This window comes from Pseudopipra pipra, chromosome 7 (assembly GCF_036250125.1).
Source record: "Pseudopipra pipra isolate bDixPip1 chromosome 7, bDixPip1.hap1, whole genome shotgun sequence".
NCBI lineage: Eukaryota > Metazoa > Chordata > Aves > Passeriformes > Pipridae > Pseudopipra > Pseudopipra pipra.
Genome location: NC_087555.1, coordinates 34,530,490 through 34,545,720, shown reverse-complemented (window position 1 = coordinate 34,545,720; position 15,231 = coordinate 34,530,490). Strand labels below are relative to the sequence as shown.

At 38.4% G+C, this 15,231-nt stretch overlaps 1 protein-coding gene across 1 annotated transcript in view; it reads left to right on the top strand.

The window, feature by feature from the left end:
• Positions 1 to 15,231, top strand: part of LOC135417444 (von Willebrand factor D and EGF domain-containing protein-like) — a 177,783-nt gene that overhangs the window by 118,822 nt on the left and 43,730 nt on the right. Inside the window, exons 19-20 of the mRNA XM_064661620.1 lie at positions 508 to 648; positions 2,111 to 2,266. Of these exons, the coding sequence (XP_064517690.1) occupies positions 508 to 648; positions 2,111 to 2,266 (297 nt within the window). The remainder of the gene's footprint in view (positions 1 to 507; positions 649 to 2,110; positions 2,267 to 15,231) is intronic.

The following is a 15,231-nucleotide window of genomic DNA, read 5'->3' as shown; positions in this document are numbered from 1 at the left end:
GAGTCTCCACCAATCATTTTTCTCATTCCATCCACATATACTTTGTACAGGTATTTTGACACTTACAAAGTTTGCAGCTGAGCTAACTGAAGCCAACAAACACACACATTATGATTTCAGACAGAAGCTTTCAAGGAGAGGCAGGAACCAGTCAGAGCACAGGTCCCAGTGTGCACTGTACCATCCTCATCCAAGCAACAGTGCTGTCAAATACTGGTTGACCTGAAGCTTTCTAAGTACCCTGAGCTCAATAAAAGATCACTGTGCATATTAAGTCTCCCAGATCAGCAAAGTTCAGTGAGCTTAGGCATAATAATTTTTCCTATATTTGTGTTGAAGCTTTGCTGTGTGTCAGCAGCTGACTCACCTGATTTGCCTTTATTTGCTTGATGGTTGCCTTCCAGAGTAAACTTATGCCAGGTTACCTGATTTGCTGTTGCTTTTTATCATCAATCACAGCTAAGCCCTAACACCTTGTTTCCTTGTCTCCTTGATGTCTTTTCACAGCTGTGCTTGCTGCTGATGTTACAAAACCTTTAAGCAATGGCAAAGGTGAATTGAACAGGACCGAGGTTAAGCAGCCACTGCAATCCTTAGAGGCGAAGGATTCTCCCGTAATTAAGAATTTTGACATAAGTGATAGACGTGGTAGGTAAACAAGGATATGAAAGCAGTTTCTGTATTCAGAAATCATACATTTTGCCATCTTAACAGCAGATACAAACTAGCTGTTTATAATACAACATGGAAAATTGGAGCTAAAAATTAAAACCCTCCTACTACACCAGACTGAAGATAGCTGCTAAACAATTTTTACATGGAAGGGAGGCATTACAGCAATAGCAATCAGAGTGGTCAGGGTTAATTAGAAATCACATCACTTCTAAGGTGGAACAAAACCACCCCAGATTTTACTGGTCAATGAGAAAGAAGCAAGATGATAAGAGTGACAGCTTATGCCAGCTTGCCGTAGCCAAGTGATGCTGATATTTCAGTACTTAGTGAGCACTTACTGAATTAATAATTTTGAGCATAAGTGAAGGTAGACTTGATGTATGAACTTGACTGTGGCAATAGCTTTTCCCAGAGGGGGAGCACTACAACACTCCCTAAATATGGGTGTGCACCTGCACAATGTTTATGTTGGCCCTGTTCTAATGAGTGTTGCAGATTTAATTGATTTTCTAGTGAAAGCAGGCAGCAAAAAAATTGAGACTGGGTATATCGGTTGTGTAGAGGCATATGTAAAATTAAAGATTTTTTCTTACCTTTTTTTCTTTTTTTAATATCTGTAACAGGCCAGTCAACACCTAACCAGACCTTGCCTCTTGCAGGTATCCTATATCATAGTGCTGCAGGTAAGGTGCAAGAATAATGCAGAAAATACCTGAGAATCATGATGGAGACCTCACCGGAGGCAATTAAAAAAGATCTGTAACCATCATTAAGATTGTATTCATCATCTGTTCTATGTCTTGACACTGTTAAATACTTCACAGTCAGTTCATATACACTTGCTATTCAGTGACATCATAAGTGATAAAATATTATATACTACCAGAGTGTTAAATTTTGCACATAGTTCTAAGATAATTAAAGCAGTTTCCTGTAATACAGGGTTTGATGCATGAGGGATGATTTCTAGATCAGAAACATATGTACTTGGCAGTGTAATTTTAAAAGTAGGGTGTAGGTGCTGTAAAGTTTGATAATTACCTTCCAATTATAGAAGACCAAAAAGATGTCAAATAATGCAGATTCTCACTCAGTTAATCTTTCACTTATGCTGAAAATTACACTTTCTATATTGTACATGATAAATGCCAAACAACTTTGAGTAATAAACTTGAAAACATGTAATTAGAGGACTAATAAATCTTGCTTTAATGAGAAACAGCTGTTCCAATACACTGTGCCCACAGGACATTCTCATGTTTGGCTCAAGGTTTGGGAACATTTTGCATTAATTAGACTTTAAAAGAATAAAAACAGTTGTAAAAGCTTTAGCTGGTCTCAGGCATTCACTGTTAAATTTTATATATGTGTTTCACTTGAGAAATTATTAAACATGCTTGAACCCACTTTTTTTTTTCCTTTTTGGGCCGTGCAGCACCACTGTCACATGTTACCACCTGTGCCAACAGGCCATGTTTTCCTGGAGTGCTGTGCTTTGACAGGAAACCCCCTTACGTTGGATACGTCTGCGGCCGATGTCCAGCAAGGTTTTTTGGGAATGGTCGAGTCTGTACCAAAGTTCCCAGACCAGGTACTTTCAATTTTTTAGAATTTTAAAAATGTCTTGCATACAAAGGCTGTAAGGAAGTATGAACTAGTATGGCATTACAACAACACTACCCTCTGCAATCTGAAGGCTGTGTTCTTTCACGCTTACCTGACGAGCAGCTGGCAGGTCTTATTTCAGGAATACCTGGCTCTATGAGTTGAAATTCAATAGATTAACCACCTCATTTGCTACTAGGGGGAATTCTTCACAACAGGACTTGCTCAGTGGTATGAATCACCACATCTGTATTTCTGCCACAGTGCTGGCAGAGGACTTCAGAACACGTTTCCTCCTCAGTAAGATCAGAACATGACACATGCCAGTATCACTACTCTTTCCATTTTTTCCTAATTCTTTTGCTGCAAGGCATCTGTTCTGCAAGGTGACCTGTGAAGATGATGATAAACAAAGTGTTATGCGAGAACAACTCCACCAACAACTGAAGGCAACAGATAATTAAAGCATTTCAATAGTATTGTTCATAGCCTGAGCAATAATCTTCCTTGGGGAGCTCTGAAAATCAGCTGGTCCCATTAATCTCTGAGGACTGATCATTAGAGGAGGTCTTCTGCTTTGGTAAAAGAAAAGCTGGGTCTTGACCTCAGGCAGAAAGTGACAATGGCATAGCAACCACTCATCGGTCATCTGATCCTGCTCCCTCTCAATGATATTCTCATAATTAAATGTATGGTTCTCTAGGGACAGTCTGGATAGCTGTTCTCTTTTTACTGCACAGAGTGATCTGCCAGGAGAACTCACGTTTATTTGTTAATAGCAGTAGTTGCTGGGTCAGATTCCTTGGTTTGCTTCTAAACCTTTTTTTAAGCATTCAAGACAGATTGACTTGAAACCTGTCAAGTTGCTCCCTGACCTCCTACACTTGACCAACCCACCTCATTCCCCATTCTGTATCCAAATCAATGAGTGTTACCTTGATGTTGTATTTTAGCACACTCTATCAAAGTGGAAGCAATTTTACTGCTTAATGTAAGTATCATCCAATCTCTCTGAACTCTAAATTGATTTTAGCCAGTTCTCCGAATCTAAAGGTCACAAAAATAAACTCAACATTTTTCTTTCTCTAGCAGTGAGTATGTACAAAGTATTACTTAGTCTGCCAGCATCACTAGGTCAGCTATTGACTCTTCTATAACTTGGGGAAGCTGTAAAAGTGGTTGAGGAAAAAGAAAATCATTGTGCATATAAATAACTTTTCTGTTATTGCCCAAAGCTGCACCTTGTCGTTAATGGGATAATGGGATACACGTTGTACACCCCAAAGGTCTTCAAATGCTGTTGAGTAGAACAGATATTTTGCAGCTGCAGTTATTGGTACAGTAAATCAGGCACACTTACATCATGCTTATATAAACATTAACCAATAAATTTGTCTATGTTCTAAAAAGGGAAATGCAGACAGTAGCTGCCACTTATTGTGATTCATACAGGTCATATGCAACTCCAGGCAAGATTTCAGAAACATCCTAAGTATCAGGATGTGAAACTAGTCAATGCTTCTTTCACAAGTGAGTTGTATATCAGAGGCTGGGGGATGTTTCACATTTTTCTCTCGAATAGGCAAACTGAGTCAGAACTTCATGGTGACATGTGGCCATTCAACCAGCTTGAGCACCTTGGGAAGGGAATGAAGAGAAATTACTTTTTGTTCCATCAGAAGCTTATACTCACTCCGGTGAATTATATCACAATATAAACAATGAGAATTTTGTGCCTCAAGGTTAAATGAGAATAGTCATTTGGTTTAATATTTAGAAATGAAAGCAATTGCTGCAGCTGTATGAGTGTCCTAATTTATGACCAAAATGATCAGTTTAACTTTCCTTCCCATGTGCTTTGCTAGTTGAAGCAGAAGTACTGTATAGCACTGATGATTAAAAGATATCAGACAAAAACAAGAATTAGCTTTCAATTAAATTTACGTACAGTTGCGGATTATGATTATTTTTAAATCCTCCCTGTTAGAATAATAGCTTCTCTCCCTTGTAACTTATGGTATCAGTCTTCAAGTGAAACAGAATAAATCCTCTTCAGCTTGCTACAGTGCTTGTGAAGGTACTGAGATTATGTGCCACTTCTTTCCAACTCTAGTAATTTTAATCTAAAAATACTCCTGCTAATCCCTGTTTTGTACTTTTATTGGCTGCTTTTGATGTGAAATTATACTCAATTGCAGTGATTTAAGGATTAAAGGATAAGTATTTCTTCATACTAAAACCACAAAAATTACCCAACTGCCTTTGTAGGCTACTGAGGAGAAAAATATGCCAGAAGAAAATTGTTTCCTAAGTCAGTATTTGATGAGCTGCATCCAAAAAGTCCGTCAATTTTGATTTATAATCAAAAAAGTACCATTTCCACAGCATTGATATGTGATGGGTATTCATCTTTGGAAGTACTTGACTTACTGCAAACTATGTAACTTCACAAATAAGTTCCTGAGCTGTATTTACCTTCTCTGCCAACAATGCAGAGCCTCATTCTGTTCTCTCTTACATATTTTATCTAGCTTATATCAGTAGTTGGTACCACTTTAAATTGACCAAACTTGGCTGCAATTTTTCTTGAAGAACATCAGAATAGTCTTAAGGAAAAACCAGTATGGAATTTCATATGTAAAGAGAAATTATTATTTTTTTAAAACAAATTCTCCTATCAGAGACAAAAAGCTATTTCTCTCCCTTCAAAATCCATCAAGCAGGTATCCTACATTTATTTAAAAATTTACTAGGAGGATCAAAAATCCCTTAAGTCTGCTGGCATTGCAATAAAAAGGAAAGTCTAAGGAATTTAAATCTGTCCAGGCTTCCCTGGGCACATTTCACGTTTGTATAAAATATCTGTTATGTTTTTGCTGGAAGAGGCAGATCTATTAAATCAAACTATGCAGTATCATTGGTCGTACTCTTGGCACAAAGAAAATGAATATATCCTAATGGGGGGGATTAGTGATGTTCCTACATGTTGCAATATCAGTTCTCATCACACGCTGCAAGTATTTCTCTAGACTAGTTTCATCACTCACAGTCACAGAGATACCCATCTGTTTGCACTTTCTTTAGCAGGTTAGAGAGGTTGATGTCATCACACAGGATTTATTTTTTTCCTATTAGTAAATCAGCAATTTTACTTGACAAAGCAGTGCCACATCCATCACTGATAAAAGATTGTTCAGAGCCAGCTCTTTCTGCCTCTCCTGGTTTAGGCAGCTCAAGATCAAGGGAGAGGATGATTTTATGATCTCTGTAATCGAGTTCTGCTTTACCATTCTGAACACCACTGCAAGATCTCCTGTCATAGCAGTTAATTTGCAGTATTGTAGACATTTGGCACTTGCTATACTTTGTATGTGGCAGCTATTTGTTATGTTTATGTGCTCTATGCTTTACATTCCAGTATCTGCCTGAATTCACTTTGATTTTACATCAGAGAGACCTCTGTCACCTTCTCATTTGCACCACTGTCAGATCAACATCAAGGTGTGGATTTAAAAGAAGAATAAAACGTTTTGAAGTAAAAGAACATGTGTGTGTTTAAACCCCTGGTGCTCAGTCAAACACCAGAGCAACATAAGTTTTACATTCTTAAATTTTAACTGTGAAATAACCCCTGTCATTATTAGCACTCACCACCAATCACTCTCTGTGAAAAATAAATAACTCCAGTAACGGCTTTTGTCACCAAACCAAGGTTTCATGTCTGGAGTTAAATGCAGGAGTAGGGACCTCTTTCTGCGTGGAACCAATCAAATGATTTTGCATCAAGACATGACTGAAGAACATAATGGACTCCTTTCATCTCTTATCTAACAGAATTGATGAATTTGCATTAAAAAGATCAAGGCCCAGATTCCAGTCTCACTTATACCAGTGTAAATCATAAGAGACTCCATTATCCTAATGGACTGAGCTGAGCAGTGTTCCTGGGAGACACCACTTAAAACCTGTTAAGGTAGGCACATCCCACAAAGAACTTTTAAATATGGAATCTGATAAAATGCACACACTGTTCAGCAGACAGAGGGTGGTTTGCAATGAGTTACTAACCCATCTTGACATGGTTTATGCAAGGCTTGCTTGAAGGTGGGGATATTTTGATGCTGCAGCCATTAGCTGTGAGGTTGCCTGAGCTTCTTGCAAAGAAGGCATAACAGAAATACCAAATAAATAGTAAATGATACTGTGATTTGCCTCTGTGTGGTAATAGCTCTCAGGTCTCCTTGCAGGCTCCAAAACCAGGAAGTATTGCATCTCAATGGCTTCCAGCTCTTAGCTCTGACTCAGGGCATGGAAACTCTGCCCACAGCTCATCTTTGGAATGCATGCTGAAAGTGTCCAATCCCTTTCATAAACTGTGTTTCTAGTTGGTGTATATCATGACAAAATGTGCATTTTTTTCTTTTTTTTTTGACCAGTTATGATTTAATGATGTGTCCTTCAAGGGGTATGTTATGAAATGGCAACTGAAGTGGAGTTAGAAATGCCACACAAAGACATTCCATATAAATTTGGTGTCATGAAAGACACAGTTTTGCAAATGGTATACCAGTAATCTTCACGTGAGGCCAGGATCAACCTGACATTTTGGACATAAGCTCTGACCCTTTCCTACCCTTTGAGTCTGTAATTGCCACTGAAAATCCACTCCTGTACTTGTCAAGACAGAAAGGAGATCGGAGAGTCTTTCTGATGGCTTTCTCCTCCTGAGGGATACCTAATAAAATATTAAGCATTTTCAGAAAAATATCAACAGAGGCCTGTAACGTATATGCTATGACCCAAACATAACAACCAAAATAGGCACAGTGGGAAGAATATGTTTAGATAATTTAAAAGATAAACGGTTTCCAGCATCACTGATCCATACACTCTGTCAATCCAGAACTCGTTAAGTGCTTCCAATACAGATGATGTATTTAGGAAACGATGTAGCTCAGCAATAGAAGACCAATGAAGCCCAAGCCATAAAACCACTAGGGAAGAGGTCTCAGCTACATGCCATGAATAATATTTACATTCAATCAGAACATCAAGTACAGATTACATTTCTCTCCTACCAAGAATGTGCCACCTTTTGCTTAAGCAATCACTGTGCCATCATGACTTTTAAGTGATAATAACAACTCAGTCTTCAACAGATAATCTGCATAGGATACAGGCCCAGTAGTTTTTTACATTGACAGAGCAGAGAGCAGATTATCCTCTCTTAGAATTTCCAGGCTCATTTAATCATCCAGCTATAACAGCACACAGCTTTTAAAGAGAGACAACCCTGTTAGCACAAATTTGACAAGACTGCTGTTTTGTTAAAGGCACTTAGAAGCACTTTAAGATTGTAAGTAACTCATACTGGACCAATATCCTGGCCCCATTAAAGCAACACAAGAGCTTTGCTACTAACAGATAAGGCAAAGCAGGAGCTGAAGAAAAAGGATTCGTAAGCAATGTAAAGCACAGTCCAGTATAGGGGGGTAAAAATAGGTGTGAAATACATAGACTTATCCCTGCTAAGGGCAAATTTAGGGCTAGTTCCTTAATACCTTGCTGTTGTTTATGAACAGGTACCTAGAGATGTAGTGGCACCCACTTCACGGGACTTTCTTGCAGAATCAGGTAACGTTCACAGCCAAATCACGTGAATTTTGCCCCCAGTATTACACATCATGCAAACAGAGCTAGTTTATTTCTGAAGGAATACAGCGGTAGCCTAAAGCTAAGACAAGGCAACTGATCCTCTGGGATGCAGGAGGAAATGATCTCTCATGTTGATAATACATTAGATTTAGAATTTCATAGAATAGCAATGTTGGGAGGGACCTCAAAAGGTCATCTGGTCCAAGGTTTATTTTCTCAGAGAACTAGTTAAGAACTACTGTGACATGCCATCTGAAAACTTATTATTGAAATTCCTTGCTTTTTGTTTTCTAAATTAGGAAGAAACTATAGATAGTTGTTAACCTAATCAGTTGAAGTTGTGGAGGATTCCACTAAAGCATGATTTCACTGAGAGTATTTATATATGCTCATATGATATTAAAATAGATTCATTACTGATTCCCAGTAAGGCATAGTTTGGTTTGTTTCTTGGCTTTCATATGTAAAATAATTCATTTTTATGTGTTTACAGCCCAAAACAACATAATTATAGTTTTAGACCATTTATTTCTTGAATTGAATAAAAGGAGAATTTCAGTAAAATATTCAAATTTAAGCTATTTTTTTCTTTGAAGAAATATTATGGCTCTTCTTTTGAAGAAATGTTATGAACTTACTTTATAATCTATTATTACTGTTCTAAAGGATTCTACATAGATATTTCAGAGAATTAGACAGGGATGCTTCAGAGACAATCTGCCTTGATTTAGTCTACTTTGTATATATCTATCAACCTGTTCTAGCCATGAGAGAGTCTGGAGGCCCATGAGGAATCATCAGATAAGAACACAGTTTCTATTAATTTTTCCATCTATCTCAGTGCTGACAAGTAAAATATACTGTCAATTCCTGAATAGAAAATATAATTTACTTTTATGAACTCTATCTTAATACCATCTTTGTAGCTGCTGAAATAATACAGTTTCAGGCTCAAATAATTGGAGAAGGTAAAACACAAAGAGGAGAGGTAAAAGTTCAGACCTGCAAGATGGACAAGGGATAATGAAAGAAAGGATGATAAAACAGTTATGAGGGGATTAAGCGGGTGATCCATGGTGTTTTGAAACACAACCATGCTTCTGCTTCACTTCCTGTTTTATTGGCTGGATGTTCAGAGAAAAGCACAGGAAGAGCACTTCTGAAAACAACAGCAGAGAAGGGATTAGACCCGAGGAATGTAAAGAGCACCGAAGGAGATCTAACAACAAAGGAGTGATGGCAGCACGGCTCCTGTGCAAGGGGTGAGAGCAGTTCAGACATTTTGAGTTTTTCCAACCCCCAGGAGAGAACTTTTCAATTAAATCTGGAAATAAACTGGAAGGTAGGAGAGGTGTTTGAGAAAACATTGTTTGTAAAAACATAGCAGGTTTATAAATCTCCATATGCAATCCAAAAAAAGGTACTGATAAAGGAAATTGTTGATAGAGAATGAAAAAAGATCCCTCTTTGGGGAGTATGCTCATATCTTTGCAATCACTAATTCTTTCAGTATTTCTGAAAACACTGTCTCTGGTGACCCTGATGCTAAAATTTCTATTGAAAACTTACAGAAAAGATCACAAAAGAAGTAAAGAAAAAAAAAACAACAAACACAGTCTGCAAACAAAGTGCACAAAACACATTCTTTTCCTCAAAGACCCATTTTTTTGTACAGCTGTCATTGTGTTCATCACCTTCTTGCACTGTTCCTTCACTTTGCCTGTATATGATGCCCAAGAATCTTACTTACCAAAAGCTGATGGATACCTCCTTGGAAAGCAGAACCACATATAATAGGTGAAAATGTCATGGATTAGGATGAATTTCATATTTAAAACTGCTCTATTAGTTTCAGACTTGAGTGTCATTCTAGGACTTCAGCTCACAACCTGATACTACTATTATCTACTCAGGACCCTTAAAAAGTAGCCAACCATTCACCTAGCTGAAGTGAATATAAATTCAGGCAGTGTTAGTGCCCCCTCTTTTCTTCTCCTGGTCTCTTTTTTCACTTAATCTTCACAACCAATCTTCAGTTAATGTTCTCTGTCTCTTAACCTTCACAAAAGGTTTTTGTTTCTTAAACTCCAAATCATAATTTCTTTTATTCTCTATAAAAAATGAGCTATACCCAAGAAAGTCTTTCTAAGGCACTGTTTTTGTACCTGTTCAGTATGAAAGGGGTTGTCTTTATGTGTTCCTTGACATACCTTAGATAAGACCGAAAACGTTCTCTGGCGTGTAGTCAGTTATGTAATTTTTATGTTTGTGAACTGTTTGCTTCCTGGCAAACCACCTTAGAATCCCCATTTTCTTTAAGTACATCAGCTAATGAATTGAGATGTCAATTATATTCAGAAAACCTTGAGGCAAACAAACTGTGAAGTGATGCAAAAAAATACAAAAGACTTTTAATGGGACATAAGCAAACACACTATCTCATACTGAGGTAATATTTTCTTTTATTCTTACGTAGGATTTCAGCATCCCAGAATTGGAAAAGGACCTCCTTGATGGCAGACTCTAGATCCCATTTGTGGAAATCATTTATTCTGAACACAGAGATACTCTTAAACAAGGTTTAGGGGGTGAGCTGACTGGAGATCCCAGGTTTTCTCCTCCACAAAAGTGTTGTGTTACAGCAGAATGTATTTCATAGACACAAAACAAATTTGCCTTGCAAATTATGAATGGTGTAACAGGATTGTACATATGCAGCTGCAGCCACATTGACAAACAAGAGTCTGAAACAGAGGAATAGTTTTAATCAGAAGTGGCTGAGTGATGCAGACTCCATAGACTATTCCCCATTGCTCACGATTTTGGTAGGTTAAGGGGAAGAAAATTGCTCACCAGATAGCAACATCAGCAACACAGTCTCATTTTCTATCAGGCTGAAACAGCTCAGGGACAATGAACTAGATGTTCACCTTTTAATTTCATCATTAAAGCATCAAGTGAGTAAATTTACCCATCACAGAAGTGGTGGTTTGAGAGCACAGATTTTACAAAGACTGAATATACATGGATACAGAGTCAGTGCTGACCTGTCTGGACATGAGGCATGGCAGATGCCTGGTTCTTTGAGCCCAGTACGAGCTAAATAGGCTGGCTGGCTCCTTCTGTGTGCCTGTGAGCAGCCAATGGCTTTCACGCAGCTCCACATTGTTTTCTGCTTTCTGAATCACAGATTTGGGCGTCTCTTACATAAATGTGATTGCTCATATTCTCTATTTCCACATCTTTCAAAGTGGGGCTTAATTTTTCCTGTGCCTACTTCCAGTGTGTTGTGTGTTCACACACACAAAAAATTGAAAATTTCACTTTTCAGTTTTTTACATTAAAAAATAGGTAAAGGATCATTAGGTCTAAACTTAAGCTCCTTTCTAAATTTATACTAATATCCCAGTCACAAGGAGTCTTTGAAATACTTTTGTTTCTGCAGATGTAATCCTGGAAGTATACCCTTTGTAAAAATTGGGAAGTCAAAACTGCACCTCACTTACAGAGGTACTGAGGAATTTAGTCTGAGAGTTGCTGCTTGTGATTGTAAGAGAAGATATGGTGACTGGGAAGCCCAATCAGCACCTAACAGGGGCAACTTCTGGATGCTTAAGATGTTTGGGGGAGGGAAGACATTAGGGTATGTTTGGTTAGCTAAACAGAAGATTTAGGAATTAAATATGCTCTGACCAGAGAAGAAAGCAATCCCAGAACATAATGATATTAAAGAGCAGATTAGGAATTGAGGTAAAAACACAATTTCCCTGAAGCTCCTATTGACAGCTGCTCCATTTCCCGTTTGTCACCAAGTAAATGCAGAAAAACACATTAACATGGAAACATACAGAAAGAAATGAGAAGGTCTTTAATACTCTGGTAGCCAGACTTCTTAGACCAGTGCAATTTTCTATTCTCTCTTGACATTTTAAATAAGATTTATGCGCTGGTAGATGTTTCAAATTTTAAATGATGACCCACACTGTGTAATATGTCAAAAGAGCCTTTCTCTTTCAACACACTTCTGAATGAGAAATGTGCTGGACAGCAGGTACTACTAAATGTTAATAGCTCTAAAACTACACAAATTGTAAATTTATAGAATTGTGTTAATAATGAATTCTTAAACTATTCACAGAATTCTGAAGCAGTTGTAGCTTGATCAGAATTAAAGGTGCCCATAATCCTCTGAAGTGACAGACAGAAGTGGCCACAGTCAGAGGAGCTTGCTAAGAAGGAGCCAGTCTCTACCTGAAGGGTACTGATTTGAGACATTTTATTAGATTAAAAGAGACACAAGCACTTGAGATTACATTGCAATGTTTATAGAGTCTCAGCCATGTCATTGCATAAAAAAAAGTTACACTTGCTTTTAAGAACCAAAAGGCAAGTTTCTGACTCTAAGCTGTGAAGAGAAGCATGGCAATGAAAAGGCAATAAATACTGATGTCTGCAGGAAGTTTAAAGCAAGTGTTTGAGGTGTCAGCTGCTAGTTTGGGTCATGATGGGGCTGTGTCCAAGGCACGTGGCTTGTGAAGAAAGGTGTGAAGGTGCGTAAGTCTAAGGCCAACAAAGACTCCAGTGAACAGTAGAAGGAATGTGGCAACCAAACTGGTGCACCCTGTCCTAGGCAGAGCATGAAATGTGTGCTGTTTCTCTGGGAACAGAAATAGCTGGGGTCAGAAGGGAATGTGATTTCTCCTGCTTCAGGTCTGGATCTGACCTTTTTCTGAAAGGTTGAAAATGCAAATAAAAAACCCCAATCAAGCAAAAAAAAAAAAAGAAACTCAGAAGAGAAAAAATACATTGGATTTATTCTGTGTATTTCAGAATGTTGATATCTCACCCTGTGTTTGAGAGATGTCAAGTGCCTTCCGTGTTTGTGAATGACTGTTTTCAGCAGGTTAAGTAGTCATTTCATTCCCTTTGCAATGAACATGATCCTCTTCATGTTCTTTAGTAGTTCCCTATAAAATGCAATTCAGGGGAGAGAAGAAGTCAGAATTTGCTGTGCCTTAGCAACACCATGATGGCATTGGCAAGCATGAACCAGAGACCATGGTTGTGACGGTTCTGATTTGTGAGCTTGGTGTGAGCGGCACAAAATGTCTGAAACACTGGGCAAACCAGGGCAAACCAAAGCCTGGAGGGTCACGTGGAAGGGAAGTGTCCCAGTGTCGAGTTGGATGAGGGATGTTAAACCTGTGTGTCAGAAATCTGCCCTCTGTCACTCTTGTTCTAATTTTCCCCAGCTAGGAGATGACAGAGGAATCTGTCCTGGGGCCTGAACCATCCCAGCATTACTCTGTGCTAGCAGTGGTGTAGCTCCATGAAAATGAGTAGAGGTCCTGCCATGCACAGCAGGGGCAAAGCAGCAGGTCCTTGGTCTCATCTACCTCTGTGAAAAATAAACTCAGTTATTCCACTGCTGCACATTTTGCTGTTACTGTAGGCAGAAATACTGACAGGTAGTGAAAATGTGTTTTTGTTTAGTCATATAACCTTGAGCACTTTGGCTTGTCATTTTTTCTGTTATTTTCATTCAGTCCAATATGTTGGCATCACAGGGGAAAACAGATTCACACCCTCTGCATTGATAATGGATTATACATTTGAAGATATTGATCAACATCAGGGAAAGTAAATTGAAGTAACACAGGATTTGAGAAAGCTGCTGACTACAGACAACTGATTGTGCAATCTTTTGGTTTACTTTCTTTGTTTTAGCTTATTTAGTTATCTGGAAGAGTGCAGAAAGAAATTTTCAGGTATTCCAGAATAAAATCTATCATATTCCAATCTGAACTAAATTACACAGTATAAATATCTGAAATAATGAATGCTGAGAAGACACTCTAGTTGCCACATTTGAATGGTGCCAACATCTTATGAGATTCAGTGGCCTCTACAAAGTGGATGAAGGACCTTGATCAGTGTATGTTATAATGAACAACCAACCAAAATGTATCATTACTCTTCATTGATAGTGTTATTTGAGACGTAAAAATTATATTATCACAGAAACACTCCAACAGTGTGCTCTCCCTTACCTTACAGGGAAAGATGAAGCTCATTTGTGGGATGGGTATATCACCTATATCACCTGCTAAAGAAATAAAAGATTTCCCTTTCTCAGGTAGTCAGTTTGATCTCCTTACTAGTTACTCAAATTTAATTAGGAGGAAGACCCATTTAATTATGACACAGTGGAAGGAGCTCAAAGCTATAATCAGGGCTCATTTTGGAAATTTATCAGAGAGGTCATTCAGCCCTTCACTGTCATTCCTGTTGATTTCTGGTCCCTGAGTCAAATTTTCCGGGGGCAGTAATGATCATCTATTACCGATAATTTTTTATGGAGATATTTCTTTCATCTTCCATTCATTTTTTAAAATCCTTTGGCTTCTCCTATCCTTTCATGCTCCTTTTGCTGACATCCTCCCTGCTTCATCATCTCTTTTCATCCATTCTGCGTACCTTATCTTTTATCAGGCTTACTTTGGACAGTGAAATCCTACTATTTGCCTACTGCTCTACTAAATACCATGTATTTACCTACTGATGGCCATAGCTCCATCCAGTACCATTGTAAGACTCCAAAACATTATTCTTCAGGGCAATGGAGACTCGTCAGCTGCCAGCAAAATGACACTGTTTATCAGCCAAATAAACACAACTTTGGCTGCCAGGATTTGCTTAGTCAATGTTCTTTCATTTGACTCTTGCCAAGCATCTGAATCTCTTTCCTCATTAACTATGGCTAAGTTCCACATCAATGGGAGTTTTTAGAAAGTGATTAATATTCATATTTAAAAGAAAGAGGTACATCCTGCATGGGGTTAACCCTAGAACCAAGTGAGGTTTTCTGTCCAGGATCCAATATATTCCATATCCTACAGAATAAGTATGCCAGAACCGGTTAAAAATAGCTTCTTCCATTCATTAGTGTCAGCAGATGGCCATTAATCTTCCTGAAAGTATTGATTCAAACTACTCGTCTCCACTTTCCAGGCCCTTCACAGACTCCCCTCTGCCCATCTATCATCCCTCCTTACACAGCTGAAAAGGTGGCTGGCTCTGGAACAAGTGGGTGACAGTAACAAACCAGCAACTCCCTTACACGCTGCCCCTCACGTCTGCAGGGAGCTGTACACAGCATCAACAAAGCTTTGCCATTTTTCTCCTTTAAATGCTTTCCTAAAGCTTCCCTTTGCCGTAAGGACTACAGAAGCGTTACATAGTCATACACTGGACTAGAGTCTCTCTAGGACACAGTCTTGCCAAGAACCATCTTAG